Source organism: Bubalus kerabau, chromosome 4 (assembly GCF_029407905.1).
Source record: "Bubalus kerabau isolate K-KA32 ecotype Philippines breed swamp buffalo chromosome 4, PCC_UOA_SB_1v2, whole genome shotgun sequence".
In the NCBI taxonomy this organism is placed as follows: Eukaryota; Metazoa; Chordata; class Mammalia; order Artiodactyla; family Bovidae; genus Bubalus; species Bubalus kerabau.
The window spans coordinates 39,290,610-39,305,148 of record NC_073627.1 but is presented as its reverse complement, the minus strand read 5'-3'; the positions used below and the strand labels follow the sequence as shown (position 1 = coordinate 39,305,148).

Sequence of the window (14,539 nt, the reverse complement as noted above, 5' to 3'; positions counted from 1 at the left end):
GGGGCGGGGCGGGAGGGGAGGTGTGGCTCTTCCGCTCTCTTGGAGCTCAGGGGTTAGGAGTTCATTCTGATTGTGATAGGAATTCACCGGAGGGTTTTATGCAGGCACAAGCCTTGGTCCTATTTAACTCCCCCGACGCCCCCCGCCTTGTGGGATTTTATTTCCCAGACCAGGGATGGGTCAGGGATGGAACCTCGGCCCTCCACAGTGAGAGAGCCGAGTCCTAACCACGGTACCTCTAGTGAAGTGAAGTGTTAGCGACCCCATGGACTGTAGCCCGCCAGGCTTCTCTGTCCACGGGATTATCCAGGCAAGAATACTGGAGTGGGTTGCCATTTCGTTCTCCACGGGATATTCCCGACCTGGGGATTGAACATCGCCGGCAGATTCTTTACCGACTGAACCATCAGGGAAGCCCCAGGGAATTCCCCTATTTACACATTTAATAGATTATTCTGCTGCTGTGTGGAGGATGAATTGAAGGAGAGCAGAGGTAGAAGCAGGAATACCAGCTGGATTGAACCAAGTGCTGAGAAAATTTCAGCTAATCTGGAACAGGTGGGAGGTGACAGAAGCTAGAGGGATGCTAGGCTTGGGGCTAACATAAGTGGGTAGACTGTGGTACCATTTGGGCTGGGGGAAGAATTCTTTGTCCGGGAGGTGGGGGGGCCAGCAGCAAGAGGGAGGTGGCGGGATTGAGTTCTAGTAAATCAGAGATACATTCATTTTACAATGTGGGGCAGGAGTGCTAACGGCCACCCATTTCTTGGTTTGAGAACTGACCTATGGAGGATTGTAGTTCAGAAAGAACCCAGCCCTCTTGGAGGTGGGGAGGTGAGGGCCAACCCGGCCTTGAAACCACACATCCAGCTCCAGCCCCCTTTGTTCCCCCTTGGGACACCTCCTACTCACTGTCTCAAACCCCTTCCTTGCTCTATCAGTTTCAGAAAGTGAGAACTGGTTTCCCTTGTATGTGAGCTGCCCCAGGAGGCAGGGGAGTAGAGCAGCGAGGAGCAGAAAGACACTAGCTTGGCTCTGCATCCCTGGGTGGCAGTCTCCTGTGTTCCCTGTGGTCGGAGCCCAGACGCCTCAAAGGCTGATGTGAAATTAACCAAGAAGTGAGAGTGGCACATGGCATCCAGGAGACTTGATCTTTATTTTGTTTCCAGCCTGGTTGAGGGAGATCAGTGGAGTGTGGCCTGGAGGGGAGCACGGAGGTTCCAGCATGCCCCCAGGATCTGCCTGCTCTGCCCAGGAGCCCAGAGCCTCGGCAGGGGTATGGCTTTCTTCCACCTGTCCTTCCCAGAGCTGGATCTGAACTCAAGGCTGTCCCCAGGTTCCTGGTGTTCTTTCTTCATTATCCTCAGATTCTTTAGCTAAAGAAAGAGCCAGAACTCAAGTCCAGACAACATATCAGGCCGGAAGAGAGCCAGTGGTGGGCACATAATGGACGCACACTCTTTATGCACACCATTGCTGCTGGGCTCTCTGCCCCTGCCTCCAGGGGGCAGACCCCTGAGACCCCCTACCTGTCCACCCTTGCCAGACACTGTCCCACCTTAAAACCCCTGGAAGGGGCAGCAGCCACTGGGGACACTGGAGACATGGGCGTGCTCCGTGTGGGCTGCCACCTGGAGCAGGGTCCCCTGGCCACAAGCTCTGGGGCTGTCTGTTGGTCCTTGCTGGTCTGGGGTTTGGGGCCTGGCCAGGTGGCTGAGCAGAGTGTGAGTCATGACTCTGGCAGCTGCAGGGGTCCCTGAAGCCACCAGCCCCAACACATCGACCTCTGTGTCATCTGAGATGCCACGAAAGATGAGGGGACAGGCCCAGGCACCAGCTGAAGACTCAGCCACCAGGTTGCTGAGTAGAACCCCGGTGCTTGGGGACAGGTGTCCAGAGCCAAAGGAGCTGTTGAGTGAGGAGGTGAGAAGGAGGACGGAGCCGCTGCTGTCCACGGTGGCCAGGACACTGCTCCTGGGGGCTGCAGCATCTTGCGGGAGTGCTGGGCAGGGCGCAGGGCTGGGCCCTGCAGACTGTAGAGATGCTTCCAGCAGCTCCAGCAGTTCTGGGCCAGCTGAGGGGCTGGGGGTGGTGAACAGGATGCCCTGGGGCACAGGTAGCTGCAGGGCTGGCTCCAAGGTGGGCCTGGACCAGACTGAGGGGCCCTCCAACCCCAGGTCTTCGGCCAGCAGACTCAGCAGGGCATCCCCGGAGAGGTCTGGGGTGGGGGCCAGTGAGGCCTTGTGGAGCACAGCTGCCAGCTTGGTGTTGGTGACTCGGGTCCCGGGGCCCAAGGGTGTCCCGTTAGCATGGCAAAGTAGTGGACAGAGGCCCTTGGTGTCCTGGGCTGCCAGGGCGCTCGCCAGGGATGTGTCCACCAGAAAGCCCTTTTGAGCCAGTGAGATGGGGCCCACCAGCAGGTGTGGCCAGGGCAGGCTGCCGAAGTGAGTGTGCAGCAAGTGGAGGGCGGGCAGAGCCGAGGGCAGCCCCAGGCCGGGGACCAGGGTCTGGGCTGGGCCCGATGTCAGGGCAGTGGAGTTGCCCGAGGAGCTGTTGTGGAAGAGGCCCCAGTACGTGGCACCTGGGAGGAGACAAAGGAGTCACATAGGGGTCAGGGGCACTCGGTAGTCCCAGGTGAAGGGTCAATGACTTAGCCTGAGGTTAGTGGTTACTGACCAGGCCTTAGACGGGGATCAATGACCAGGCCTGGGGTCAAGATCACACTGATCTGGGATCAAGGGTCACAACCTAGGGGTGGGGCTACTGCCCAAGTCCTAAGTCCTGCTCACCAGCCAGCCTTGAGGTCAGGGCTTCTGACTGCCTGAGTTCCAGGTCACTGCGGAGGCCCAGGGTTGGGGTCACTGTCTGGGGTTGTGGGTTACTGACCTAGCCCTGTGGCGTGAGGATGGACCACTGCCAGACACAAGGCTGCTCCAACTCCAGCATCCACGATGTTGCCCCCAGCAACAAACAGCTCTCGACCCAGGCGGGAGCACTCAGCTGCAGTGAAAGAGGGGGCTGTCTTGAGGTGGGGAGCTGGGACCAGTGACGCCCCCCCTTCTTCCCCTGAACTACTCCTCGCACTGACCTGCTGGGCTGATGATGGCGCCGTGGTGGTACACGCCAGGCCTGTGGGAGTGCCCGCTGGCTGGAGGGGCCCCAGAGCCCAAGGCTCCTGGAGAGGCACCACTGCTGCAGAGTTGCCTCACAGCCAGGGAGAAGCCGACGGCCAGCAACAGCAGGGCGGCCACCAGCTGGGCCCAGGCCCCGGGCAGACGGCCAGCCTTGTTCCTGCAGACAGCAATGTCCTAAGCCAGGGCCAGGCAGGAGGACACCCACAAACCCCTGGAGAACCCCCACGAACCCCCGGAGAATCCAGGGACTAATTCCCAAAAGTCTTGGTCTTGCTTGCAGGAGGAGGAGAAGTTTGCCAAGGAGAAAGGGTCTCCTGGCAGAAGACACAGCCTTGTGAATGGAGACATGGAGACAGGAGGGAGCTTGGGGAAGGTCTATGGAGAAGAAGGGGTTGGACAGGTAGGGTCCAGCCGGTCTGGAGGGATGCCTGAGCGGGGCTTGGCAGGCTCCAGGAGCCGAGCCTGGCCAGGTGTAGCCAGAACCAACCTGCCCAGCAGGTGCCTCCTGCACCAGGGGGTGGGGGCTGGGAGCCTTTGGCAGAACAGCCAGCAGGGCTGACTTAGTACAAATGTCCCTTCAGTCGCACAGACCTTGGATTGACTGGTACTGGCCAGGCCTGGGGCTGAAGCTGGGGGGTCCCTGCCTTTAACCAGAAGGTTCCTGGGGCTGGCGAAGCAGAGGGTTGTCTGGCCCTCCTTAGAGGCTCTGGAGGGAGGGACTTACCAGCCTCAGGCCTGAGTCACTGGGTGCCCAGACCCCTCCCTAACTCACCCAGAGGAGCTGTGGGGCCCGGAGGCATCCAGAATGAGCTGCTCCGAAATCTCCTCCTCTTCTTCCTCGGACTCCAAGCTCGGCTCCCAGACCCGCAGCTTCTGGTAGAGCACAGGCCCTGCTTCGGGTTCCATGGTCCCACGGTGCCTGCCCTCCTGCCTGCTGGTCTTCCAGGCTGAGTCTCAGGAGGCTCTGCCCGGGCTGGTGGGTGGGAGGTGGAGGAGCCCTGGGGAAGGGTGGTGTGGAATCTAGAACAGGTCTGGGCAGGGCACGGGGCCAGGGAGGCTGTGTGTGAGCCTGCCCCATTAAGGCACAGGGCCTGAGGGGCTCTTGTGGCAGGGGAACTGGTTTAGGGGATGCAGGGGAGGCCCCTGATCCTGGGGCCACAGCCACAGGCCCTGAGACTCAGGACATCCGTGGTCCCTCCCTTTAGGAGAAAAGAAAGTGAAAGTCACTCTGTCATGTCCAACTCTGTGACCTCATGGACTATACAGTCCATGGAATTCTTCAGGCCAGAATACTGGACTGGGTAGCTGTTCCCTTCTCTAGGGGATATTCCCAACCCAGAGATCAAACCCAGGTCTTCTGCACCCCCTTTAGGGAGTACAGCCTCTAAATCTCTCCTGTTCAGGCTCTAATCTAGGGACAGGGGAGAGAGAGGACGGCAGTACATTGACTTGGATGAGGGCTCAGCATGTGACTAGGTTCCGGTATGGCGGGTGTCTGGTCTCTGACTGGGGTCAAGGCTCAGCCTGAGGCCACTCCAGGGATCTGGGCTTCCCTATTTGGGGAAGCAACTTGGGTGATGAAGGTATCAATACCTCCCTGGGCATGTCATGAACATCTTGTCCAGCAGGTGGCGCCATAGACCTCTTGGGGGGCCCCAGCCTGGAAACCTGGTGTCCCAGACTCCTTCACTCTGGGGTTCACGTCAAGGAGATGTTTTCTGGCAAACTTATGTAACTCCAAAGAGTGCTGCAGTCTCTTTCCTTTTCCAGTCATCTCTCTCCTAACCACGCTCTACTATGAGGGCCTCAAACCCCAAACCGTCTGCCATACACTCTCAGCAGACTACCTGTCCTTCTTCACATAACAAATCAAAGCTAACACAAAGACCCGCCCCCCACCCCGCCCATATCAACCCCCAACTACAAACCCACCTTCACGCGGCTCCAGTCGAAAAGCCGTTCTCTGCCTGGTTTTGGCTCCGAGCCCTCCCACTTCCTGCCTCTTGCTTCCCCAGGGAGCTCACTCTCTCACTGACCCTTTCTCTCCTGTAGTGTACACATCTTCTCTAGGGGTTCCTTCTCAACATTTAAACAGGGTCCAGTCTCCAGAAATTCCCTCTGCTAGGTACGTGCCCAACAGTCACGTACTAGAGTGTTCATAAGTGCACGAATTGGAACAGTCCCATATTTGAAAGCTCACACATCCATTATCAGGAGAATGAGTGGTGTGGTCACGTAGGGGAGTACTCTGCAGTGGTGAGAATGAGGGCTCTACAGGGCTCTATATGTATGCGATCATATAGATGGATCTTACAGGCACACGAGGACTGGAAGAAGCCAAAGAAGAAGGAGAACACCATGTTTGTTTCTGGTGTGGTGGTTTAAAGACCCTTGGCAGGGGAAGTGGGGGAGGTCGCCTGTCCACCTTGTCTTTTGGGCTTCCCTGGTGGCTCAGCTGGTAAAGAATCTGCCTGCAGTGTGGGAGACCTGGGTTTGATCCCTGGGTTAGGAAGATCCCCTGGTGAAGGGACCAGCTAACCACTCCAGTATTCTGGCGTGGAGAAGTCCGTGGACTGTATAGTCCATGGGGTCGCAAAAAGTCGGACACGACTAAACGATTTTCTCGTGTAAATTACAAGAACGGGTGAAACCAGCCTCTGCCGTTACCAGTCAGCAGGGGGCGGCAGAGGGGCGTCTGGCATGCTTGGTGAAAACTCTGTTTCTCCGTCTGAGGTTGGTTACCTGGGTTCATGATGGTGAACGTGCATCTAGCTGTCCATGTGACATGTGCACTTTCCTGGAGGTATATTGCATTCCAACAAAAAGCTTTGAGAAAGCTTGAGTATTTTCTACACTAGAGTCACAGCCACAGAAATCATCTTTTCATCTCGTTTGACTCTCCAGCCACTCCTCTTTCTCTCAGACGCTTCACGAGCAGGTGGAGTGGTTCTCTAACTGGTGTGTTGGGAGTTAGCGCTTCCCAGGTGGCGCTAGAGGTGAAGAACCTGCCTGCCAATGCAGGAGATGTAAGAGACCAGAGTTCGATCCCTGGGTTGGGAAGATCCCCTAGAGGAGGGCATGGCTACTCACTCCAGGATTCTTGCCTGCAGAATCCCATGGACAGAGGAGCCTGGTGGGCTACAGTCCATGGGGTCGCAAAGAGTCAGACATGACTGAAGAGACTTAGTACACACAGACAGGGGTTTGTTAAATCCTGATTGCCCGGCTCCATTCCCAGAAGGTCTGATTCTGTAGGTCCGCGGTAGGGACCAGAAACTCGCCTTCTGAACTCCCAGGTGATGCTATCACCACCAGTCCTGACGTGAGCACCAATCTACAAAAAATACACACCTGCTGTCGCCACTTCCCATCTACCCACCACCAACACCCTGCTACCCACTACAAGCTGGTTTCCACCCCCAGCCCGCCGGAGAAACCTTCAGTTTCTAGGTTTTGTGATTTCTTGGACCAATAACCCATCAACCAGCTGGAGATACCAGCATAGGGTGGCCAGCTTTTTATTTTGCCAAGGGTTGAGTGAGGGGGTCACGATTATGATCTGAGCTCATTTTATAAAATAATTTCACTTCCTGTTAAGACAATGTGGGGAGGTTGTAAGGTCAGAATGAAAGTGGGTCCTTCCTTCCTAAGGAAAGGCAGCTGGGAACCCTGTGTATCTACCGCCCCGTCCTCGGCCTGGCCTCCGGGCTGCTGGCACAGGCTCCCTTCACCCAGCCGACATTCTTTGGCGCCTGTCCAGCCAATCTTCCTCTGTCCTTAGAGCTATGCCCTGGCAAACTCTTTGGGACCAAGAACTCCACTGACTGGGTCTGGGGGACCTTTCCTGGGTGGTCTTTATCACTCCCACAGCTCTGGGCCTGGACAGCACTGCCCACACCCCCAGAGATGCTTTTTAGCGAAGCTTCAAGAAGACGCCAGACAGGCTCTGGGGATGAATGGAGGTCAGGCCAATGGGCAAATGATGCCAATCATTTCCCTGGGAGTTGGGAGTGGAACTAGCTTTTGGAAACCAGAGTTTGGTCCAGTTTCTGCCACTGCCTGGCTATGTGACTGCAGGCAAGTCGTTTAACCTCTGGGTGTCTTGACTCTACTTCTGTAAATAGGATCCTCTGTGGGTCTGTCCTCCCAGGATTGTCATGAGGATTCGACAAGGAAGTACATTTAAAGCATTTAGGCCAGTGCCTGGTACCCAGTAGACTTCAGTTCCTAGGACTTCTCTGGCGGTCCAGTGGTTAAGACTTCGCTGCCCAATGCAGGGGGGCATAGGTCCAACCCCTGGTTGGGGAACTAAGATCCCACATGTGGTGCAGTGAGGCCAGAAAATTAAAACAAAAACATGAGTCCCTTCCTCTCTGTTCTATGGGCCTCTGTTGGGCTGTAGTCCGCCAATCTGCAAGCCTCATAATTGCCCAGCCATGAGACCAAAGAAAGAACCCAGAGATGGCAACAGAAACATCAGTGATTTAGGTAGGGAATCTTATAAGTCCAAAGCAAAGTCCTGGAGCTGCACCCTACTGTGGACCCCAGATGGGAGGCAGAACATGGCAACAGTCTTCACTACTCAAGGAAGATGGTGGCTACCATTTATAGGGGAAATTGACGTCAGGTTGGCTTACCAGTTAACCAGGGAAACCAGTGGAAATCAGTGGGGCAAGAACGTTATGATTAAGAGGACTGGATAGTCATGTGAGTAGGGTGTAGGTGAAGCAGAGACCAGACGAGCAGAGGATGTATGGAGAGCAAGAGAAGAGTCTTCTCGAGTGGCCTGACCATTGAGGCCACATCAATCTATAATGCTAAAATGATACGGATAAGCTTTACTTCTTCAACTATACATACACACATGCACACACTCACACACATACCGGATGCCTCTAAGTGTGAAGTGTAGGACTATAGATTCACTCATGCCTTCATCATTTATTTTTTAAATTAAAGTATAGATGACTTACAATATTATATCAGTTTCAAGTGTACCATACAGTGATTCAATATTTTTAGTCATAGTGCATTTAAAGTTATTGCAATGACTATATTGACTTCATTCTCTTAACCTAATAGTTCTCAACTTCATCCTAATGATTCTATGCATTAGAATCACCTGTAAGCTTAAAAATAATACCCAGGCAGGCCAACTAAATAAATCAAAATCTTTAGGTTGGAGATTCATCAGTTTTTAAAAGCTTCCCAGCTGTTTTTAAAAGCTTTCCAGGTGTTTTCAATGTACAGCCAAGGTTGAGAACCTCTGTCTGGTCTAGCCTGCTAGTTCAGGGATTTCTGCAACTAGAAAAATGTCCAGTGATGAAAAGAAGTATATATACCAACGTGCTAATCCCTTCCCGTCCCCAGTCCCACATCAATGCAGTCAGCATCCCTGGAAGAGAGCTCATCATCAGGGTAGGTTTTCAGGCTCCCCAGGTTGGCTTCCCTGGTGGTCCAGTGGTTGCATGTCCCCCTTGCAATGAAGGGGACTGCAGTTCCCTTCCTGGTTTGGGAAGATCCCACATACCATGGAGCAACTGGGCCTGAGTGTCAAAACCACTGAAGCCTGCGTGCTGCCGGCCCGCGAGCCGCAACTACTGATGCCCTGAAGCCTGTGCGCCGAGAGCTCGCGCTCCGCCTCCTCGAGAAGCCTGAGCGCTGCAACCAGAGCGCAGCCCCAGCTGGCCGGAACTAGAGAAAGCCTGCGCGCAGCAACAAAGACCCAGTGCAGACAAAACCTAGTTAAATAAACGAAAATTTTAAAAGAGATTCTGAAAAAAAAAAAAAAAAAGCTCCCTAGTAGAGTCTAATGGGGGGTCAGATTTTAGAACTGCTTCTTCTAATAGGTGTATTTATCAGGCGTTCACTGGGTGCCTCTTCTGCTGAGAGAGGGCAGTGAGGAGCCTGGAAACAGCCAACGGTGGGTTGTCCTCCAGCACTCCTGGCTGCTCCTACAAAAGGGGCAAGGAAGGCTATGGGCCCAAGAGCCAGCTTTTTTCCAGTCCCCTCTAGCTGACTTTCACTATTTCTGGCTCAGACCTGCCGTGAGTGTGCATACTCATGCATGCATGACCTTATAATTGGACCCTGGGATATACTGAGATTCGACTCTAATTATAAACTTGGAGGCAATGAAGTGTGGTAGGGGTGAAAGAACTGGCTTTTCCTTGCAAAATGACTGTGATATAATCAGAATATTGGTATTTAAAAAATTACAAAAATCAGCCCAACTGATTCCAGTTGCAGATAGCACCAAAAAGGGTTTTTGAGCAAGTCAGGAACAGCCTCAATAGACGGTGTGCATGTGCTCAGTCACATCCTACTCTGCAACCCCATGGACTGTAGCCGCCAGGCTCCTCTGTCCATGGGATCTTCTGGGCAAGAATACTGGAGTGGGTTGCTATTTCCTACTCCAGGGGATCTTCCTGACCCAGGGATCAAACCTGCGTGTCCTGCGTTTCCTGCATTGTCAGGTGGATTCTTTACCACTGGGCCACCCAGAGGAGGCAATATTAGAATGGGTGAGCCTAGCCCACTTGTGTGCCCCTTTCCATAGGGGAAAAGTTCGTCTTAGAGCCAGAAATCGAACTGGGGAACTTCAGCTCCAGTAAGAAGTCATTTTGTGGTCAATGTGTTTTCTGAATATTTCTAATCAGAAGGCCTGAGTCAGGAAGCACCTCTGTTGTGCCCTTCCTGGCCGCATCTAGTTCTGTAATTAACTAGATTAAACTGCTTTAATCTCTGGAAAGTGTCACAAGTTGCCTGTGGGTGCCAGTCTTCTGCTGCTGAGAGCCTCATTCATCTTTGATGTTACTTCCAGTAGCGGGTCTGTCAAGGTTTAGGCTGCCTTCTCTCTCTACTACTTCTTCGTAATGGCACCCAGATTTTTTCTACTGGAGAATTATTCCTCCCCACCCCCATGCGGTGCGATGTGTGTTGATCGAGGAAACACACCCAGGACCACTAGATGGCAGCAGCACACAGCGAGCTGTGGGAGTGACTCCAGGGCAGGACTGCAGTCAGGGCAGGCTCCCCGGTGGAGGCCTCCTGGGGCCACCCCCGGGAAAGGAGGAGGGCAAGGGGCCTCCCCAGGGAGAAGGGACTCTGAGGGGGGGTTTATGTGTCTAGATGAGTCCCTGGATCAGAGAATTCCAGAGAGCAGCGGGGGCTGGGGGCCTCTTACAGCTCTGGGGTTTGTCTTACCTATGGCCGGTAGATGCTGGGTGCAGTTTTACAGGGTGTGTAAATCAGGCAGGCGCTAAGGGGCTGAAAATATGCTTATTAGGGTTATATCTAAAGCAACTGGGTGTGTATAAATTTGAGTTTGGCTCCGGGCTGGGTGGTGGCTTTCGAGCTAACAGATCCCAGCCTGCTGTGAAGTCAACACCATAGGGGCCAAAACACAATACAAGGGGATCTGTAGCATAAAAAATCTACCTGCAAAGCAGGAGACACCCTGCAATGCTGGAGGCCCGGGTCCAATCCCTGGGTCGGGAAGATCCCCTGGAGAAGGAAATGGCAATCCATTCCAGTATTCTCGCCTGGAGAATCCCATGGGCAGAGGAACCTGGCGGGCTACAGTCCATGGGGTCTCAAGAGTCGGACACAACTTAGTGGCTGAACCGCCATAGCCCTTTTATATGACAGCCTGATAATATCAAGTGACTGCCTCCCCCCTATCTCTCTCACTCCAGGAGGGGAGCAAGCAGATCTTTCCTCAACCCACCCTGCTGGTAATACAGCCAAGGCTCCATGTTTTCTGGGGTTAACAGTTGAGAGAGATAGAGAGACACATACAGAGAGAAACTAAAACCCTGTACTAGCTGAAACTGCCTGGAGCCAAGTGTGGGAGCGCTGCGGGAGCTCGCTCTTCTTCCTCTTGGTGCAGCAGCTTCTGTTGCCCCTCTCGTTGCAAACTGGCTGTTTCCCATCCATGCGAGAGTCAGCAGCTGTCCCTCACCCTCCAAAGCCTACATCTCCTCTGCGGGAGAGCAGCCGGATGGAACTGAAATCTCCCGGTGCCAAGTGCAAATTCCTGGGGAGCGGGGCTCACTCCTGACCCACCCAAGTGGGCCAGGGCTTGGAGAGGAGCAGGGCTGGGCCGTGTAAACACAGTGGTTCCAGCTGAACCGTATAATCAAAGCCATGGTTTTTCCAGCAGCCATGTATGGATTGTTAGAGTTGGACCATAAAGAAGGCTCAGCGCCGAAGAATTGATGCTTTTGAATTGTGGTGCTAGAGGAGACTCTTGAGAGTCCCTTGGACAGCAAGGAGATCAAACCAGTCCATTCTAAAGGAAATTAACCCAGAATATTCTTTGGAAGGGCTGATGCTGAAGCTCCAGTACTTTGGCCACCTGATGAAAAGAGCTGACTCATTGGTAAAGACCCTGACGGTGGGGAAGTTTGAGGGCAGGAGGAGAAGGGGGCGACAAAGGATGAGATGGTTGGATGGCATCATTGAGTCAATGGACATGAGTTTGAGCAAGCTCTTGGAGATAGTGAAGGACAGGAAAGCCTGGTGTTCATGGGGTCGCAGAGTCACACACGACTTAGCGACGAACAATGACAACACCACCCAGTAGCTAAACCTTTGAGATTTCCCCAGAAGGTTCTGAGAAACATAAGGAAATTTTCAGACAGAATGATTTACTTCTGCCAAGGACTTAGCTCTCAGAGACCTAGCACGTTTCGCCCTACGCTGCTCACAAAATAATAGACCACAAGGCCTCAAATACAGAGGATTTTACTATGGTATCAGGAGACTGAGAGAACAGAGTGCGTGCCTGCTTGAGAAACAAGTGCTCCTTGACTTGGCTTGTGACTGATGGGCTAACCTCTCTGTTGATGTAATGCCATCCTTTCCTTAATTTTAATTCTCTCAATAAATTTGAGAGACACTAACTCCCTCCATTAATGAGGCTTCGTACCTAATTGAAATGGTCCATTTCAGTGCCAATCATGATTTAAGGAATGTGATGAGAAATAAATAGTTCATAAAGACATTGGCTGCTTCTGGGATATTCAGAACGTGCTGAGGCCACAGTTCAACGAGGCTCAAACAAGGCCAGTATCTGGTGCTCCGTGATAATTATGTAATGATGTAATTTATGTGTAAAGGTAAACACAACCATAGGTATGGATGGGAGTTCATTATTTGGGTCTAGCACTCTGTTCCTTCCGGGGCTTCAGTTTTCCTGGATGCACAATGACTGAGTTGGACTAGACACTTTTCAAAGTCTGCATTCATGGCTGCAGGGTTTATGACTTCCAGGACACACTGATTTTTCAAGGACACGGGCCAAGATGACAGAGATTAACATGGCATCTTACGACGTTGACTGTAGGCTCACATGGAGAGGCTTCCTTATTTCTGTCCCACCTCCCAGCTTCTTGGTCCTTGAGGAAGAATATATACCAGCAGAGAACAGTGGTTAACAGTGGTTTAAAAACTTTTTTTTTAAAAAGTTGCATCATTCAGCCTATGGGATCTTAGTTCCCTGATCAGGAATTGAACCCATGCCCCCTGCAGGGGAAGCAAGCAGTCCCAACCACTGGATCGCCAGGGAAATCCCAATGTCCTTTTCTTAGCACATCCTGAGATAAGATAAGCATCTTTGAAAACTCAGCATCTACACTTCTTTCTCCAATGTCCTATTGAAATTGCCTTTGGCAAAGTGTCATTAGTGGTTGCCTAACTGCCAAATCTAGATGATGCCTTTCCTTTCTTAGCTGACCCTGGAGTGTTTGACCCTCTGACCACCTTGAAACATTCTGTTTATCCGACTTCAGCATCCGTGATGCTATGCTTTCCTGGCTTCCTTCAGCCCCTCGGATGTTGTGTAAGAGGTCTCCTTGTTGGCCTGGTTCTTCACTGATCCGGGAAGTGCTGGGGCTTGCTGGGGCTCGGGCCCGGACCGCTTCTTTGAGCTCTTCCAGCTCGGCTGCCTTCCTTGGCGTCCACCACCACCGCCTTTCTCCAGGGGTCTCCCAGCTTCTGGCCACAGGTGGATTTTTCTCTCGACCACAAGGTCCTCATTCTCAACGTGTGAGCTCATCACCTTCCCTCCTCCACCCCACCCTCCTTCTCTCACAGTTCCTCTCAGCAGAAGGTGCCAGGATTCACCCTGCTACGCACGCCAGAAACCAGAGAGCCATCTTCGGCTCCTTCCCCCCGGACCCTACCCCATCCTGTATATCCAAAGCAGCCACCAAGCCCCAGAGCTCCCAGACTATCCGGGCTCCTTCCCTTCTCTGCCTGCAGCTCCCGGGACAGGCTCTGTATAAAGCCCCTGCCCAGGGGTTATCTCACGCAATCTCCATGGGCCCTGGGAGGCAGGTATGCTTGGAGAACTTGAGCTGACGTCTGTGTGTGGCTCCAGAATGCAAACCCTTAGCCACTGACTTGAATCTGTTTAAGAATGTAATTTTTTTTCTTTTACTGTTACTTGAGCATTAACAATAAAATAGTACAAATGATTACTAACTAGTCAGAAAACCAACAGCAAACTCACACTCTATTCACATTCATCAGAGAAAATAAAAGCCGGAAACACTTTTCACCTGGCGGTGCTGGGACAGACTGGGACCTGGGATCCTTTGCTTCAATGCTTGCACCTGGACACACCTCTTCTGGGGCAACAAGATACAAAGAAACTATATGGGACTAAAAATAACTGCGTTGCGTGTGCAGCTGGGACAAATTCTGGACAAAAGATTAAAAAAAAGAGACCAGAGAATGGAAACCCAAACCCAACTGCCACTTTTGAAGAGCCTGGAGCAAAAGCAGGATACTGAACATGTCCACTGCGCACATCACCTCCTAAGGGGTTGGCAAAACTCCTGAGCCACCCCTCCAGCCCGACCCTGGGGACACCCCTACCCTCACCCAACATGAGGAACAGTTTGCTGTCCCCTCCACCTTTGGAAGCGAGCTTGTTTGTCTTTGCTCCCCCTGCTGCGGCAGAGACCCCAATAAAGCCTTGCCTGAATTTCTTGTTTGGCCTCTGGGGCCAATTTCTGTTGATTGCTGTGTATGCGTGCTCGGTCATATCCAACTCCTTGTGACTCCATGGACTGTGACCCGCTAGGCTCCTCTGTCGATGGGATTTCCCAGGCAAGAAACCTGGAGTGGGTTGCCTTCTCCAGGGCATCTTCCTTACCCAGGGATCGAACCCACGTCTCTTGGCACCTACTCCTGCATTGGCAGGCGGGTTCTTTACCAGCTGAGCCACCGGGGATTGACTGGGGAAGGTCAAGAACCCTGGTCTTGTTAGGTCAGTCAGGTAACTGTGCACCTTCAGGAAGGCCTGCTGGAAAAGCTTATCTCTTTACTTCTCTCCCTCCTTCCCAGACTGACAGTCTTAAGACTAAGTTTCCTGGGATCTGATCACCTGCCTAGTG

The 14,539-nt window shown here is 52.9% G+C and overlaps 1 protein-coding gene and 1 long non-coding RNA gene across 3 annotated transcripts; both read right to left on the bottom strand.

The window, feature by feature from the left end:
• Window positions 1-47: 47 nt before the first annotated feature.
• Window positions 48-4,260, bottom strand: GGT6 (gamma-glutamyltransferase 6). 2 transcript variants are annotated; one of them, XM_055576852.1, is made up of 4 exons: window positions 3,907-4,260; window positions 3,089-3,291; window positions 2,887-3,000; window positions 48-2,581 (listed from the first exon to the last, which is right to left on the bottom strand). In XM_055576852.1, the coding sequence occupies exons 1-4, from the start codon at window positions 4,038-4,040 to the stop codon at window positions 1,560-1,562; spliced, it is 1,473 nt and encodes a 490-aa protein (XP_055432827.1). In that variant the 5' UTR covers window positions 4,041-4,260; the 3' UTR covers window positions 48-1,559. The 2 variants fall into 2 exon arrangements, with proteins under 2 accessions (XP_055432827.1, XP_055432828.1); XM_055576853.1 differs by lacking the exon at window positions 2,887-3,000.
• Window positions 4,261-11,610: 7,350 nt separating this feature from the next.
• On the bottom strand, window positions 11,611-14,112 carry LOC129649434 (uncharacterized). Its single transcript, XR_008713111.1, has 2 exons — window positions 13,700-14,112; window positions 11,611-12,535 (listed from the first exon to the last, which is right to left on the bottom strand). It is a non-coding gene; the product is annotated as an uncharacterized LOC129649434 (long non-coding RNA).
• Between the last annotated feature and the right edge of the window lie 427 nt (window positions 14,113-14,539).